At 33.3% G+C, this 14,633-nt stretch overlaps 1 protein-coding gene across 1 annotated transcript in view; it reads right to left on the bottom strand.

Moving 5' to 3' along the window:
* Window positions 1–8,067: 8,067 nt before the first annotated feature.
* Window positions 8,068–14,633, bottom strand: part of LOC106469254 (lysosomal aspartic protease-like) — a 23,062-nt gene continuing 16,496 nt past the window's right edge. Inside the window, exons 7-9 of the mRNA XM_013929733.2 lie at window positions 13,204–13,351; window positions 12,187–12,285; window positions 8,068–9,824 (exon numbers count right to left, since the gene is read on the bottom strand). Coding sequence (XP_013785187.1) covers window positions 9,663–9,824; window positions 12,187–12,285; window positions 13,204–13,351 — 409 coding nt within the window. The 3' untranslated portion in view covers window positions 8,068–9,662. The remainder of the gene's footprint in view (window positions 9,825–12,186; window positions 12,286–13,203; window positions 13,352–14,633) is intronic.

Here is a 14,633-nt window from a genome sequence, read left to right as displayed (position 1 = left end):
ATTCACGAACCTTCGAGAATATCATGACGTGTTACTACCGTCACGTGACTACCGCTGTCGTAACATAGAATTAAAATAAGACCCAAAACTCGAACGCTCTCGAATAGTTGACTATTCTTCTTCAGGAGAACAAAGGGTGACCTTTAGCCTGCGCAATGCAATATATAGTAGGACGTGTGATGTCATGTAAACCGGAAGTCCCAGTCGAGTTGAATCTGGTGACCAGCTAATCCCAACTCGAGCCGTTAGTCTCCCGGAAAAGGGAATTCGTTTGCAGAGAAAAAAACAAAACATTATTATTAATTATGTATGAAACTTTTGACTGATAGAGAAAAATAAAATACATAGGAAAATGAGAACTAGAGAAAATAATAATGTAAATCAATACCTGTAATAATATCAATAATGTAGAGAAATAGAAGCATGAATAAAATTTTGAATAATAATAAACTTTACAAACTTAATTACAAGTTATTCGGAAATTTTTTAGAGACGCTCGAATGTCAACAATCCCAGGATCGAGATTGATGCCATCTTACACAATGCTACTCAAGGGTCATCTGCGCTAGCCGCCCATAATTTTGAACTGATAGACAAGAGGGAACACAGATAGATTAATAACACCTAATACCAACTTTTGGGTTTCACTTGTGTGACCAAATAGTGGGATTTGACTGTCAATCTTATAACGCACCCACATATTCAAAGTACGAAGCGCGATTTTATCTATTTATTTTATTTTGAGATACTGGGACGCGAAATATGGGCCCACAGATCCATAGTTTGGCACTTAACCACTAGTTATGCTCGTTACACACAAAAGATTCACAGCGTTTTATGGCAATTGCATTTTGTGTATTTTGTGAAATTACAAAACTATACTGTTACGTCTCCGTTCGTTCGTTAATTAATTTTCCGTAAATTCGTTCCGACGAAACTTTAGCGACACAAGTCCTTTCTTAAATAAAACTGGTTTATTCTTTCCGAATACAACTTTACCGATACACTTAATTTCAACAGTCGCTCTATAACAAACACTATAATTCTCAACGACCGTCTCACGTGCTCGTGCTCGACAATACTCAGTTCAATTCCACATATTGTTCCCGTCACTTTGTGACCGTCTTATATATATACAAGACAAACACATATCTCGTAAACGCTAGAGCATTCATGAAGGAACAGGATATTTCTAGAAGGAGGTGGCGTGATACTAGTCACATGACCTATTGACGCAACAATACATAATAAATAATGGGTTGTTTATGTATATTTACAATTGTTTCCTAATAGATTTCACAGTTTGAAACACAAAATAAGCTTAAATTACATATAAGATTTACTATTCGAAATCAAACGTAAGACTGAGGTCCCATGTCAAAACAATTTTATGTAGTTAAAGTAAATACCTTGTTTGTTTATAGTTAAGCACAAAGCTACACAAAGAGCTATCTTTACTCTGCCCACCACGGGTATCGAAACCCGGTTTCTAGCATTGTAAGTCCGCAGACATACCGCTGTGCTACTGGGTGCAAATAAAGATGTCGTGAATGTGTTATATATATACAGTTCTAGATTCAATAATCGATAATCCTATACATCATGAATATATGGACCATATTCACAATTAGTAAACAGTCTAAATGTATCATATTTCATGTTATATATAAATGTTTGTGTGTTTATATATATATATATATATATAATATATACTATGTAAACCGTGGAACAGATTCTAAATCGGCAAGGTAAAGCTTTTGAAAAAGTACTATTAAAAACTTTCAGACAAATTTGATAAAAATATACTTCGAAATACAGGAGAGTTCGTCAATGGATAAAGATGACGTTTAGAATACTTTTCTAAAATAAAAATGTACAGCAGCGATATACACCGTCTGAAAAGATAGATATTTTACGCTCTCATAATAAAATTAAACCAACTATCACAAAAATAATTAAGCGTGAGTATTTTTCATCAAACATATCGCAACAAACGGTCCACATTCCAAGTGAACGGCCGATTTAAAGCATGGAAGAAATTGATAGTAAGTAAAATGAAATATTCAACAAAATAAATGACAAAATCCATTCATATCTTCAAATTTAAGTATTCCCTAAAGCGGCACATCCCCTTAAATTAAAATATCGAGTTCCATGATCTGTTACAGATTTAAGGCTTTTGTCATCTTATCGGTAGTAAATAGATAAGTAAACGAGTTAAAAGATAGCACTTTTATTTTGGTGTGCAATTACCAAAAACAACGCAAAATTGGCGTACTATTAAAGTTGGGAATTAATAATTCTCATGTATAAATCAGAGACAAAAATTGGAAAGGTATTTGGTTTTTTAAAACTTGAACGGCCCACTTGGCAACACGTGGATTAAACGTCCAGCTGAGAGTCTCTGAGTTCCGACATAGTTATCCTTAATTTAAAACTACTAACCAGAGGAAGGAAAGCCGATTAATAGAACTACCACCTACACGGCTATTGACTGCCATTTCTATAATACACCCAAACTGAAAATGCGGAGCGTATACAATGGCATATCGCGACCCGAGCCTTGGACTTTCTGATCCGCATCCCGTCACGCTATGCCACGCCCAGCCCATCATTAAAAGGAAACGGTACAATTAGCAGATTTAGAGAATAAACCTGGGTTAAAATCTTGACTTCACATTAACTAAAGTTTTGAGTTCAAATGAGAAGTACTAATTCGGTTTATGAATACACCTTTATCTACCACATTTATAACAAAGAAAAATATATTTTTGAGATACTTGAATCGTGTCTAAAAACTATTGCATTTATGGTAACTTCGTAAATCATTGGGATTTTGCAATTGCACAATCCCATTCTCCATGTTCTGAAATATAAATTTAATTGTTATCTGTAGTGTATATTCTTTAATTTATGGGAATGTTCCGTCCAAAGTGCCTTAATGATCGCAAAATACTGAAGAATCACGAATGCAAAATAAGGCACAGAGACTATTGTGATGTCAAGTTTCTCGATTGGGACGTGCGTAGTAGCTGCTTTAAAAATAAATTCTACTTTCAGGAGCAAGAAATTTTTTTGCTAGTGTAGTATAGCATTAAAGAATTTTGTAGTAATGTATTTTCCTTATTATTTTAGTGGTTAAACGAAAGCTACATCATTGAGAATATATATGTATACTTTGTTTTAGAGCAAAGCCACATTGGGCTATTTGCTGTGTCCACCGTGTGGAATCAAACCCTGAAATTTAGCGTAGTAAGTTTTCAAACGTATCGTTGTCCCACGGGGGGACTCTTTAAGAAAATTGTTTGCAAGAATAAAATATTAATAATGCTCTTTATATGTCTAATTCTAAGTTCTTAATAAGAATTTCAAGGCTAGAACAGACATGATAAAATAGCCAATATACGATGTTTTCCTTTATCTGATTCGATCTCAAGTGGGTTGTTATGATTCTATTGTAACATCTGTATTCTAAATTTAATGGAAGAGTATTGTTCCCAATGACTTTTATTGTAACTCTTGTTATAAAATAGGATATTTTGACGTATATTGTTCTTTTAGTAATATTCCTTTGTTTCAGATTTTATCTTAAAGGATTGGGGGAACAACAATGATGGAAATTACACTCCAAAGTTATAAAAATAATCGGTATATGTTAACCAGTTTTCTCTGATCTTTCTGTCACTTTCAGTCAATCCAACAAGTACGTTGTTTCAACAGCTACAACTAGTAGAGCTGAAACGATTATTGGATTTTTCTATTCGTTCCCCGTATTCGAATATTTTACAATAAAGACAGTAAAATATCACGTCTTTTATTATATATATCTTGTTTATCGTAAGTTGAGAACAATTGCTCACAGTATTGGTGCTAAAATTTGCAGGATGTGTACAAGAGTGTTAAAAGATGCTAAGCAATAATTAGTATTGTGTTCATCGTCAAAATTATCAGCATTCAGATAATCGCAGAAAATAATCCCGCCATGAAGGACTTTGTACAATATACACATAATATAATACTACAGTGAACTTGGGCATGTCAAATTCAGACCCACATTTGTACTTATGTATGGTTAGCATCATTAGTGTCTTCATTCATGTGTTTCAAGCACGTATGTTTCTGGGAGACTAGAATCGGGTAAAAATATTTTTTGCTAAAACAACTTGGATCACATGACAGATACAAATATTTTCGTGACGTAATAAATATAATTTTTCACTTTTATACGCTCACTATATCGAGGATAGCGCGAGGAACTCTGGAAGAAAATGATCGCATATCAGTCTTGTGCAAAGCATCTTGACCGCAGCGACGTTACTACAAAAGATGTCCCCCGCATAAAGAGTAATTGGGTCCCCTACATTTATTTTTCTAAAATTGTAGTTACGATTTTGGCTGACTAGGACCCCCTTTTGTTCCAGACCCCTCCCGTAATTTTGGGGGCATACTTACGCCACTGCTTAACCGTAACATTTCGAGTTATAAACATTATGAACTGTAGATGGCTTCGTTCGTTAAGATGGTGTTTAAACAGATATGAATATGTACCTTCAGAGGTTGTAATTGGTGAAACTTGCTTTGCATTCGAGAATCGAGTTGTTATCCAGGCTATTTACAACACGATGAAAGTTTTACTATTTCAGAGTAGTTAATTTCGTAAAACAATGTTAAATATGAATTTTGACATTACGTACATTGCAAGTGAAGTTCGGCCTCATTATTGAAAGATCCCGGCATGGCCAGGTGGTTAGGGCGCCCGACTCGCAATCTGCGGGTCGCGGGCTCGAATCCCCATAACACCAAACATGCTCGTCCTTTCAGCCGTGGGGGCATTATAATGTGACGGTCAATCCCACTATTCGTTGGCAAAAGAGTAGCCAAAGAGTTGGCGGTGGGTGGTGATGACTAGCTGCCTTCCCTCTAAACACTGCTAAATGATGGACGGCTAGCGCAGATAGCCTTCGTGTAGCTTTGCGCTAAATTCATAAAAATAAACAAACATTATTAAAAACAATATGATAAACAGGTCATACGCTACTCTTCTCGGTTCTTTCAGTGACCAAGACTTATTAAAGCAAAATTATTAGGTGCATTTTTCATTCATGACATGGTAACTCATTTTTATTGTTTATGTCCAGAATTTTCGGGCAAATGTACAGAAAGAGTTATATGCACAAAGCCGTCTGTGATTTTGGACTGACAGACTAGAAGAAATGCAGCTAGTCAACAGCACTCACCGACAACTCTTTGGCTGCTCTAATTGAATAGTGGGGTTAGACCGTCACACTTATAATACATTTCATGGCCCCTATGCGCAGAGTGCGATTTTTTGCGACAACGAGACGCAAGCAATAGACCCTAAGATCCACAGTTCGGTACGCTAACCATTTGGTAATGCAGTCCTATCGTTTACTTTGGAAACATAAGTAGTAGAACACAGATAGTGTTGTGGGCCAGGGCTAATTCTACTTGCACAGGCATGGTTGTGTGCGTTTATTAGGCAGTATAGAGGTTTAACTACGATGCCTTTGCCGATTTACAAGTCCATTTGTAGCTAATGACCTTTAATTCGAAAGCACCTCTTGCACTAACAGCGTAGAACCGGTTCCTCAAACATGCTTCCTTGTTTTCATTGTAATCAGTCCTCAAGACCAATGTGAAAAACATGCGAAACCAGCAAAAGCATGAAAGACAAAGTGACTTCTTTGTATGGCAGGTGTTAATTTCAAGGTTACATCTAACACTAATTATATGAACCCCGCAAAAACTAGAGATTCGAGGGCCTAGTATGCAAAACGACGGGTGTAATGGTATGTAGTTGTGAAATAAAATAAACAAACTCAGTGTGAAGTTCAAGCAAAAATTAATGCTTTATTAAACTGAAGATTAAAGGCTGATCCTCGAAGTAGAGGAGTATTGCACTGTGATGAAGTTAGAGAAGTTTAATAAACTGTATTTAAAGGTTATGTAGGATTAGTAGAACCAAAGACAAGGCTTCACAGTTCTGGCTTCCTCAATATGACATACACATCTGCTCCCTCAGATGTAAAAACAAATATGAATTGAGATTAACAAAAATTCATTCACAATACACATCACTCTGTAGCTGACAAATAAGAAAACTGGCACTGGATTGCTGGATATTTCTTTTACATGTGACATAACTGCAAGGTAACCATATTGATGCATGTCTGTTTCTTAATCATGGTGATGACATTTACTTTCCTCATTGTATCACAGTTTTGATTTTAACTAAATCTGCCATTAGTCTTAATGTCCACAATCTTAGATTTCTTAATAGGATCAAAGCCTTTTCAATAGCTAGATCTAGCTTCAACTATTATAATCTTCTACATTTTGCTTCAATTAACTTTTGACATATATTTATCCCAAAGGGTTCAGAGTCTTAATACTGACTGAAGTCATGTACACTTTGTATTAATATAAGATCAGTCATCATTTGACCAACAAGTATCTTATAAAATATTTCACAGTGGCTTAATCAAACACATTCAATTGTGCTACTTATTAACTTTTCGAAAAATCGTAATTTTCAAACTCACTTTGTATCAGTCTTCCTTACTATTATTAATGCCAATTAGTTTCCAAAATGAGATTTGTCCTTCACACCGACTTCTTTAGTACTTTCAGGAGTGTAGCAGCAGGAAAGCACAGTAATTGTCTGGCTTCAATGATATGTTATAATACTTTAATAGGAATGTAAAGTCTGGCAGTTGTACTATACTATCTCTTTAGAAGTTATAGTCCCTTGCTGTGTGAACAAGTGCTGTAATGTACTGAAAGAAACCATAAATAATCAGATAAAGTGATGTTTCATGGAGTGTGCCCATCTCTTAAGACATTCTTGTTCTGACCAGCCATTATCCCAATTTAAATATGATGATTAGATCAAGTCTATATCAATAAAATATGGCTCACTTCAAACTTACACAATCTGTAACCCTTACAGCTGGAAGAAAGTGTTTCTTTGGGATGTCTCCATACATATAGATGTCCAATTGATGAGGAAAGTGAGAATAATGATTCACCTAAGTCAACTTTTGCTAATGTTTCTCAATCTAAGTCTGTGATCACTGCATAAACATGCATTTATCAGAGCAATGAATTGCTTGTGTATATGATATCCCATATGATAAGCTCATGTAGCTTAGTTTTCTCTGGCACTTTTTCTGGTATCCAACGTTAAAATCTGAGCACTTTTTTTTTATTGTTGTCTTCCTATTTAATTTTACAATGTACCTCAGTGTACATTGTACCTGATCAATGGCTGCCTTCCTTCCAATGTTGCTTTTTGCTCTTAGGGTTTTATCATTATATATGATGGAAGCAATTCATCAGAATTTTCCTTGCAGTTTTGGAAATGTTGCATCAAATTATTCTTATAAGTGAATAAATTTTGCAACTTCACAAACAGATGGTTTCTACTGAGGCCTAAAAAAATTGTATTAAGTTTCTGAATGACTTTCTTTTATTGCTGTAACCCTAAAAAAATGTTTTTTTAAATAAAATTATAAATAGGCTTAAAGATTTTAATTGTTTTTTTTAATCCTTTTAGTTCACTTGTAATGGTCAGAAGTCACTATCTAATCATTGGTGTAGCAATACATCATAATTGTTTAGCCATTGTCATAACTCCTTGAAATATTAGGAATGCATTTGCATCATTCATAACACTTCTTAGATGCATCCCAAGCAACATTACAAATACAGATAAACACATGTACAGTCCAAGTTACTGATTTGGAACATTCGATGCGAGAAAATTTTATGGACAACTATATTCTAAAGTTCAGTATCCTGGGATCTCCATATTTTTGAATGGACTGCTGAAAAACTGATGCCCTGGAAATCCAGAATTTCTTGTTTTTCCAAATTTGTGTAAGGGAGGCGGGGGGGGGGGGCTCATCTGCATTAGCCATCCCTAATTTTGACATGATAGGCTAGAGGGAAAGTAGCTAGTCAACAGCACCCACTGCCAACTTTTGGACTACTGTAATTGAATTTTGGCATTTGACAGTTACTCTTAAAATGCACCCACAAGCCCAATGTACAAATAATGTTTTATTGACAGCATGTGGACAATGAACCATAGACCCTCCAATCCACAGTATTACATATTAACCACTTGGCTACAATAAGAGTGAGGTGATATGAAATATGTATATTCAGTGTACAGGATTGTTAATTTACAGGAATTTACATAAATATCTAAGTTCAACTTATCATATTGAGGTTGTATTTTAAACCTCAACAAAATTATTAAAAAATAAGATTGTGAAATTGTTGTGTTACGTGGGTACACATTCAAGCTCTTTATTTGTTAAAACAAAATAACTAGTTATTGGTACTGTTGATAAATTTATTGAGATACAGTGCTGCCTCAGTATTAGTTCGTTATACAAACAATGTAAATATGGTAAAAAGAATAATAAGTAAATAAAATAAAAATATAAAGCCAAATCTAAATATCTACATCAAAATACCTATCACAAGGCCTTCCCAACAGAACCTGTTGTTTGGATGTCTACAGTGTAAATCATTGTATACCAAAAAGTCATCATTCAATAAAACACATAAAATAAGATCCAAATAATCAATATTCTCTTTTTTTTTTATATTATTCAATTTCTGATTTGTGTATCTATATCTGAGCATCTTGAAAGATGTGCTTATATTCATGATTATTAAATGACATCAATCCTCATTAAAACTGGTAATTAAATCTTGTTGTATCAAATTTTATAATATTCAATTTATCATATGTTATGTATGCTAAAAAAACATGGAATTATTATCTATCAAAAGCAAACCGAGTTTGAAAATATAAAACATTAAGTCAATCTGCAGCCTACTGTGACTAATTAAATGCACCCATGCACATTTCTTTTATATTATTAACAGTCCAGTGCATACATTTAAACAAACAAATATTCAATGATGGCACTAAACTGATAAAATGCATTTTGAAATTATGTATTTAAGTTAAGCATTTCTAGGCACACATTATGCATGAGCATCACCAAAATTTGTTTTGTTTTTTTGTGTGTGTGGTGTGGGGGGGGTCTAAGTTAGCCATGAGTCAGTAATAGTCTAGTACATGGTCCAAAGCAAGGTTCATGTCAGATTTAAGAAGCATATTAGGAAACAAAAGAGATCATGAATATAAGATTATAACATCATATTTAACAGATTTTACAGCAGTAGATTTTGATTTTATATAACCATCAAAATGCCATTGAGATTGAAAAGAGTGGTTGTTTGCATCCACCCCCCACCCCCCATTCCTGGTGATACCCATACCATATTTGTTAAAGAGAGTTAAATAATTGATATAATACTACTGATACATTTTCAATTTAGAGTTTTGTGATAGAAGCTAACACTTAAGTAAATCTTAGAGAGCTCAAACTGCAGTAATTCCTACCAGTGTAGCTAAATTTTTAACTTACCAATAAACAAAGTTTAAGTTTTGCAATGTAGTTGCCAACATCAATTATGTTTGTGAAGATCTTCTACATTTCACATTTCTTCTATAAAAAAAAAAACACTTAAACATTAATTACTTTGATGTATTTAAAGTTTTGTAATAACATATTGTTAAAGAGGTAACAAACTTATTCATGTTTCTTTTATCTGACGTGTTAAGCAGCTTCCGCAAAACCAACACGGGCATTTCCGTAGTCAAACTCTGTGTAAAATCGTCCAATAAAAACATCCCCTAAAATCCACAATGGTCCCATTGGTGGAGGTACATCAAGACCCAAAAATCCACTCAGGCAAAGTGTTTGACCTCTCTGTGAAACCTGTGAAAAGAAAAAAAAAGAAAAAAATGTGCACATAATGTAGTCATTACAATGTCCTTTGTAGGCGCAACTACTGTTAGGAGCCAATGTACTTTTATAAAATTACGAATTCAAAGCTAAATCCTAGAACATTTTTACTATTTCCATTACCAGTGCATGATTTCATATTAAGTACGGTTGTCTTATTTCCAGAACATGTAAGAAGTTCAACCAAATGTTTGAAAATATTAGGAAGTATAGTTCATGGTTGCTGTGATTTGTGGCAGATAAGAAATACCAATGTAACATTCAACAATGTTACAGAAAAAGCAGGTTTCAAAAAATACAAAAATAAAAGTTCTCAAGTGTCCTACTAACATGGAATCTCTGACCCTCTCTACAGAAGTACTTTATTTTTCCTAAGCAACATTTTCAAAAGTGATGTTTATTTTTTATAGTTCAACTACTACTTAGTTATCTTAGAATCGCTCTGCACTTTATTTAGCTCTCTGCTACATTAGCAACATGTATGTTTAGAAATTTTCAATATGAAGATGCCACCTTAAACAAGAAAAGAAAAACAGTATCAACATTTTTATCACATGACCATGCAGCCACCAAAATCCAGCACAATTGCTCTACCATCAGTGTGGTTATTCTTTATGAGCAACAGAATGTGTGCATAAATGCAGCTAGTTGACTAGCTTATTACAAAACTGCAGCATGTTCTCAAGACACTGAAAAAAACTCATAACTCAATGCTATTAAAAGTGACATTTGTTTCTACACATGCCAGTTTGATCATGAAAAATATTATTTTACATGTCTCTGCAGTAGCTTGTTTAATGATGAATGCACCTTTTTATATAATTAGCCAATTTCATTGCAACTAAACTAGACTTATAGTAAAAAACAGCATTAAAATTTCAGGTATGCATACTTTTTTTTTTAAACTTATTGTTAATTAGGATGGCAATAAGCTTATGGCAAAGCATGTGACAGCATCCATTAATGCAAATCACATTTTTTGAGATTAAAATGAAAGCTAAAATTTTAAGAAAACCTTCAAAACACCGGGTTATCTACTCAGTCAGTTACATCTTCAGATTTGTTTAATAAAACATGCAAATTACATTTCTTTGTTCTAAAACAAATTTGAAATAGCCATACAAGTCATTTACATTAATTTGTGTTTTTGATATTAATTGCATAAAGCATTAATAATATGGTTTCAACAGAATTTAATGGGAAATCATGATGTTTTAAAAATGGATATTAATATCAGTATTAATAAACTAAATAAAAAATATGAAAAGTTAGCTCCATTGACTTACTTGCTATTTACCCTGATTTAAATATTAAAAAGGTGTAGGAAAGAAAGAAAACAATCTAAAAATTATAAATTTTTCTAATCAAAGCAATCTCAATACAGCAGGGAGATTACAGTGGTAGTTTGCAGTTACTTACTTATTTTTGCATGATGATATAACCCAACAACTAATATTAGTTTGTATTTTTCAACAGCGATACTGAAGTTATAATTTTCCTATACTGAAAATGTATTTCCAATAAGTACTTATCTCCTCTCACAAAATTAGCTATTCTCGTTCAGTGCTGCCCTTTATATGCGAACTTTTCCTTTAAGCATGCCACAAGCCTTCTGCTCTGCCCTATTGGAATTGAACAATTCCAATGTGTCTCTCATGCAAATCATCATGCGTCACTTATCCATCAATAGGAGCATGACATGCTCACGTGACGCATGTGACTCCTGTACCGAACTATCACTTCGAAGTTTGGCAGAAACTTGAGCACTGGAGGAAAGTGGGAAGTGTGAGAGGAGGTAAGTACCTATCAGAAATACATTTTCACTTTAGGAAAATTATAACTTCCACTACTCTCACAAAATTAGCTAGAATCTCACATTGAATAGGAAGAGGGACCGCTGCGAGGGAATGATAGAAGTACTTCCTGAAAGGTGTCTGAAGGATACCCCTAGAAATGAGAGAGTCAGAATCGGAGATTAGATGAGGAGAACTGCACCACTTCTGAGCCAGCCACTTTCTTCCAGTGCTTAAGTTTCTGCAAAATTTCGAAGTGATAGTTTGGTAGAGGAGCATAGAGAAGTCACGTGTCACATAGGAGCACGTCATGCTCCTATTGATGGAGAAGTGACGCGTGATGATTTGCATGAAAGACATTTTGGAATCATTCAATTCCAATAGAGGAGAGCAGAAGGCTTGTGGCATGCTTAAAGAAAAAGTTTGCATATAGTGGGCAGCACTGAAGAATAATAGCTAATTTAGAGGAGGTAAGTACCATATCAGAATCTCCAATCACTGCTACATAACTCACAGGTACAATATACAAACAAGATGCTTACCTTCAAAATATAATCTAATCCTTTTAAAGTGAAGTCATTTCCACCAATGGTAAAAGTAATAGAGGGTAAGCTGGATATGGAAGAGCAGTCAACAGCATACTATAGAAAAAAAAAGTAGAATATACAAGTGTATTCAAGTTATATAAATAACCAGACCTCCATAATAAGTTTTAAAACATTAATAGTTGAAATAAACTACTGTCTGTATACAATGTATACAAAACTGTTTTAGTGAATGCCATAAATCTTGTACAGAAATTTAAAAAAAGGTGTAAGTCATTGGAGTCAATTTTAAGCTGCATTGTTATGATAAAAAATAACTTTACTAGTAAAACCAAACCTAGCAGTTATAATTCTTACTTAGAGAGAAATAAAATAATAAAATCAGAAATCTTGGACTTTTGTTTCCTTGGAGCAAATTCATTGTTAAATATAAAATACAAGGTACAGAATTGCTTATACATAAATGAAATTCCATAACACTGTAATAACTGCAGCTTAGATTTTATACTAAAATGCTCAGGATTTCTGCACTCCTATATTTTCTTTACTTATATCATGAACACATCTTAATAAATTAGAAAATATCAACGTGATCCATTTTCAAGGTGACCATATTTTGTTCATGTTCAAACAATACAGCTACATAAACTAAAAATCCTTGTTTGTCACAGAGAAATTACAATCACAAACCTAGTTGCAACAGCATTTTTTCACAAGCAACAGTTACCACATAGTAAGAGTTATATATTGACAAAACTAATGGATTATTTAAGGTTAGATGTTTTCATCACCATTGGATTTCTTAGAATTTCAGCACACATTAGTACACCATTTACCAACGGATTATTTACAAGGAATCATATACAACCACTTTGCAACAATACTATCTCTGAACAAAAAAAAAAAAAGAATTCAGCTTTACTATTAGGACTAATCACCACCATGTAAAACTGATGCTAAACTGTTGTTTCACATTTCTTAAACACTCTAATAAACTTGAGAAATGAAACATACCTCTCCTTGAGCAAGTGGTTTAGCTCCAATCTGTTTATTCAACTTTGCAATTTCTTTTGTAGGTCCAGCAATCAGTGAAGTTCCCGTATCAGCAATGGCTTCACAGCCATTATTACAGTAAATACTTTTCTCGTCTTGGATGGAAATTCTGTTCAACCAAACCAAGAACAAAGTTTCATTAATATACATGATGTTTCTTAAAAAAAATAATACTTAAAATGTTTTTTTAAAAAGGGTAACCTCTTCCGTAAAAACACAGAGCAACCAGAAAAATTTAAATAATATTACTTTATACAGCGAAATCCAAGACTAGACTTTCTGAGCTACCTAAACCTAAAAATATTAGGTAAATCCTTGAAGAACTTCGAAAAAAAAAAGGAAAGTGCTATCTGTCAGTACCTCTTCAACACTATCACTACAGGTTCGGTCAAATCGTCCGAGTTTATGACATAAAATTGGGCTATATAGCTTCGACATATTTTGTGTATCTTCACGAAATTTTGCAAGCTTTTAGTAAGCATTAAGAGTCTTTTGTAGACAAAAAGATCAAAATTTTTATTGAAGTATTTTCACTAAAAATTTCTTCGTAAATATATGGAAAAGTGTTGAATGCTCCAAGTGCAAAGTGATCTTCATGTTAAGATTGAAAATACTTTTCTTCATATTAAAATTGTCAAATTTCATTTGCATAATTTCTAAAACCTCCCAAATAAATTCAAACGTTTTTATTCAGTAAATCTTTATATTTTATTTGTTAGTTTCTCTACCCTAACTCTATACAAGGTTGGTCAATTTGACCAACATCTTAACCAAGATACAAAAAATATGAAATAAATCTAAATTTTCCTTTTTGCTTTCTAGAATGACTGCAAATTATAACAAACTACATTTGTGTATCCTAAATAGCTTTATACTTGTAACAGTATACCTCTGTTTATACTTAAATTTTATTGTTTTATTCCCCTTACAGCCATGTCTATTTAATAATCCAATCAATTTGTAAATCACTTAGCATACATTGTAGCTCAAATTACCCTATTAAATTATGTAACACACAGGCTACTCACAAGTTGTTTGCTAGCATACCTTGTGAAAAATCTTTTTTCTTTCTTCTTTATTTTACATTATCTAGCCTAAAAACTTTTCTAATTTTTATGTTTTAGTTACTTTTATATTAATAAATAAAGAATACACATGAAAAACAAACATAGTACTTATGTGGGTCTTCCTTTTTTTTTACTTTTGATGAACTTTGTTTGTTTGTTTGTAATTAAGCACAAAGCTATACAATGGGCTATCTGTGCTCTAACCACCATGGGTATTGAAAACCAGTTTCTAGTGTTGCAAGTCCGCAGACATACCGCTGGGGGCTTTCGATGAAACTTAACCCTACTTTTTTTGTTGTTTTTTTTTTTTTTTTTTTTTTTTTT

This window comes from Limulus polyphemus, unplaced genomic scaffold (assembly GCF_000517525.1).
Source record: "Limulus polyphemus unplaced genomic scaffold, Limulus_polyphemus-2.1.2 Scaffold3378, whole genome shotgun sequence".
NCBI classification, from domain to species: domain Eukaryota; kingdom Metazoa; phylum Arthropoda; class Merostomata; order Xiphosura; family Limulidae; genus Limulus; species Limulus polyphemus.
This window is presented reverse-complemented; position numbering and strand designations above follow the sequence as displayed.